We start from the raw sequence: 1364 nt of genomic DNA on the forward strand, positions 1-1364 counted from the left end.
CCCCCTCTCTCTCTCTCTCTCGCTCTCTCTCTCTCTCTCTCTCTCTCTCTCTCTCTCTCTCTCTCTCTCTCGGATTTGTGGAATGCTTCACTGTAACGCATGTTTGTACCTCCCGACTCTTTCAGGATGAGCTGATGACTCTCAGCCAAACGGCGAGCAAAAGCGGGAGCTCGGAAGCCGACAACATGGTGCGCGCGACGTCCAAAGATCAGAAGGAGGAGGGGATCATGAGGGCCAACCTCCAGAATAACAACGTGCAGCGGAATAAGAAGAACGAGGACGTCCAGGTCAGCCAAGAGACGTCGTCCGCTTCTACAGGTAAGCCGCTGGAACCTTTCCCAAAACCACCGGCGCTGTCCAGCCTGCTGGAAAATGGAGCAGCCCCCTCCCTGTGGTTCCCATAACCCCCAGTACCTGAAACATGGCACTGTGTAGTCACATGACGTTCCTGCAGCTGTTAGGTTGTAGCTTCTTTGTCTGCCCCATAATCCCTAATACCTGAAACATGTGTTACCTGAAACCCTAACCCTAAGGGTGATGCTTCTGGACCATTGTGGTTCCTACTTTTGCCTTGTTCCTATAATAACCTCCTAATACCTGAAACATGGAGCTGGCACAGGATTGGCTGCTGGGGGGATAAAGCAATAGTTGCCATTCCGGTGCTTCCGGTAGTCTCCTAGTATGTGGCACCGGTACTGTGCGGTCACATGACTGCAGGAAGATGGAGATAGTTGCTGAGCCGTCATGGCTGCTTCCACGTTCCCTTATAATCCCTCCACAGCGCTGCGCTACAACTCCTGTGTTGGAGGTGACGGGTTCAATAAAGAGAACCTGTCACCTCCAAATGCTATCACGCAGGGGGCTTGTTAGCTCCTGTGTGATAGCAATAAAGTTAAGTGAAATAAAAATTGATATAAAACAAATAAACATTTATGAAAAAATAAGTAAAAAATAATTAAAATGATAAAAAGTAAAAGATGGTAAGATTAAAAAAAATAAAGAAATTAACAAATTATAACAAAAAAAGTGAAAGAGAATCGGATAAATAAAAATTGTAAAAAATAAATAAAAATGTAAAAAGGGGGGGGGGCAAAATAATCCTTGCACCGGTCCTGAACGTGTTTCAGGGGCTCACACATCCCCCTTCATCAGGGCTAAGAAAACAAGCGGGTGTGTGTGTGATTATATATATACACACACACACAGCAATTCCCCAAAATAGTACTAGGCCTTAATTTCAAGGAAACAGGGTATATACACACATATACATATACCGTATATACTCGAGTATAAGCCGAGATTTTCAGCCCATTTTTTTGGGTGAAAAGTGCCCCCCTCGGCTTAAACTCGAGTCAGCGCCAGCG

General features: G+C 45.7%; 1 protein-coding gene across 1 annotated transcript in view; it reads left to right on the top strand.

Moving 5' to 3' along the window:
* SPAG9 (sperm associated antigen 9) overlaps positions 1-1364 on the top strand; it is a 50508-nt gene that overhangs the window by 16064 nt on the left and 33080 nt on the right. Inside the window, 1 exon segment of the mRNA XM_018573398.1 lies at positions 126-318. Within this exon segment, the coding sequence (XP_018428900.1) occupies positions 126-318 (193 nt within the window).

This window comes from Nanorana parkeri, unplaced genomic scaffold, assembly GCF_000935625.1.
Source record: "Nanorana parkeri isolate BGI_ZX_2015 unplaced genomic scaffold, ASM93562v1 scaffold2364, whole genome shotgun sequence".
Classification (NCBI taxonomy): domain Eukaryota; kingdom Metazoa; phylum Chordata; class Amphibia; order Anura; family Dicroglossidae; genus Nanorana; species Nanorana parkeri.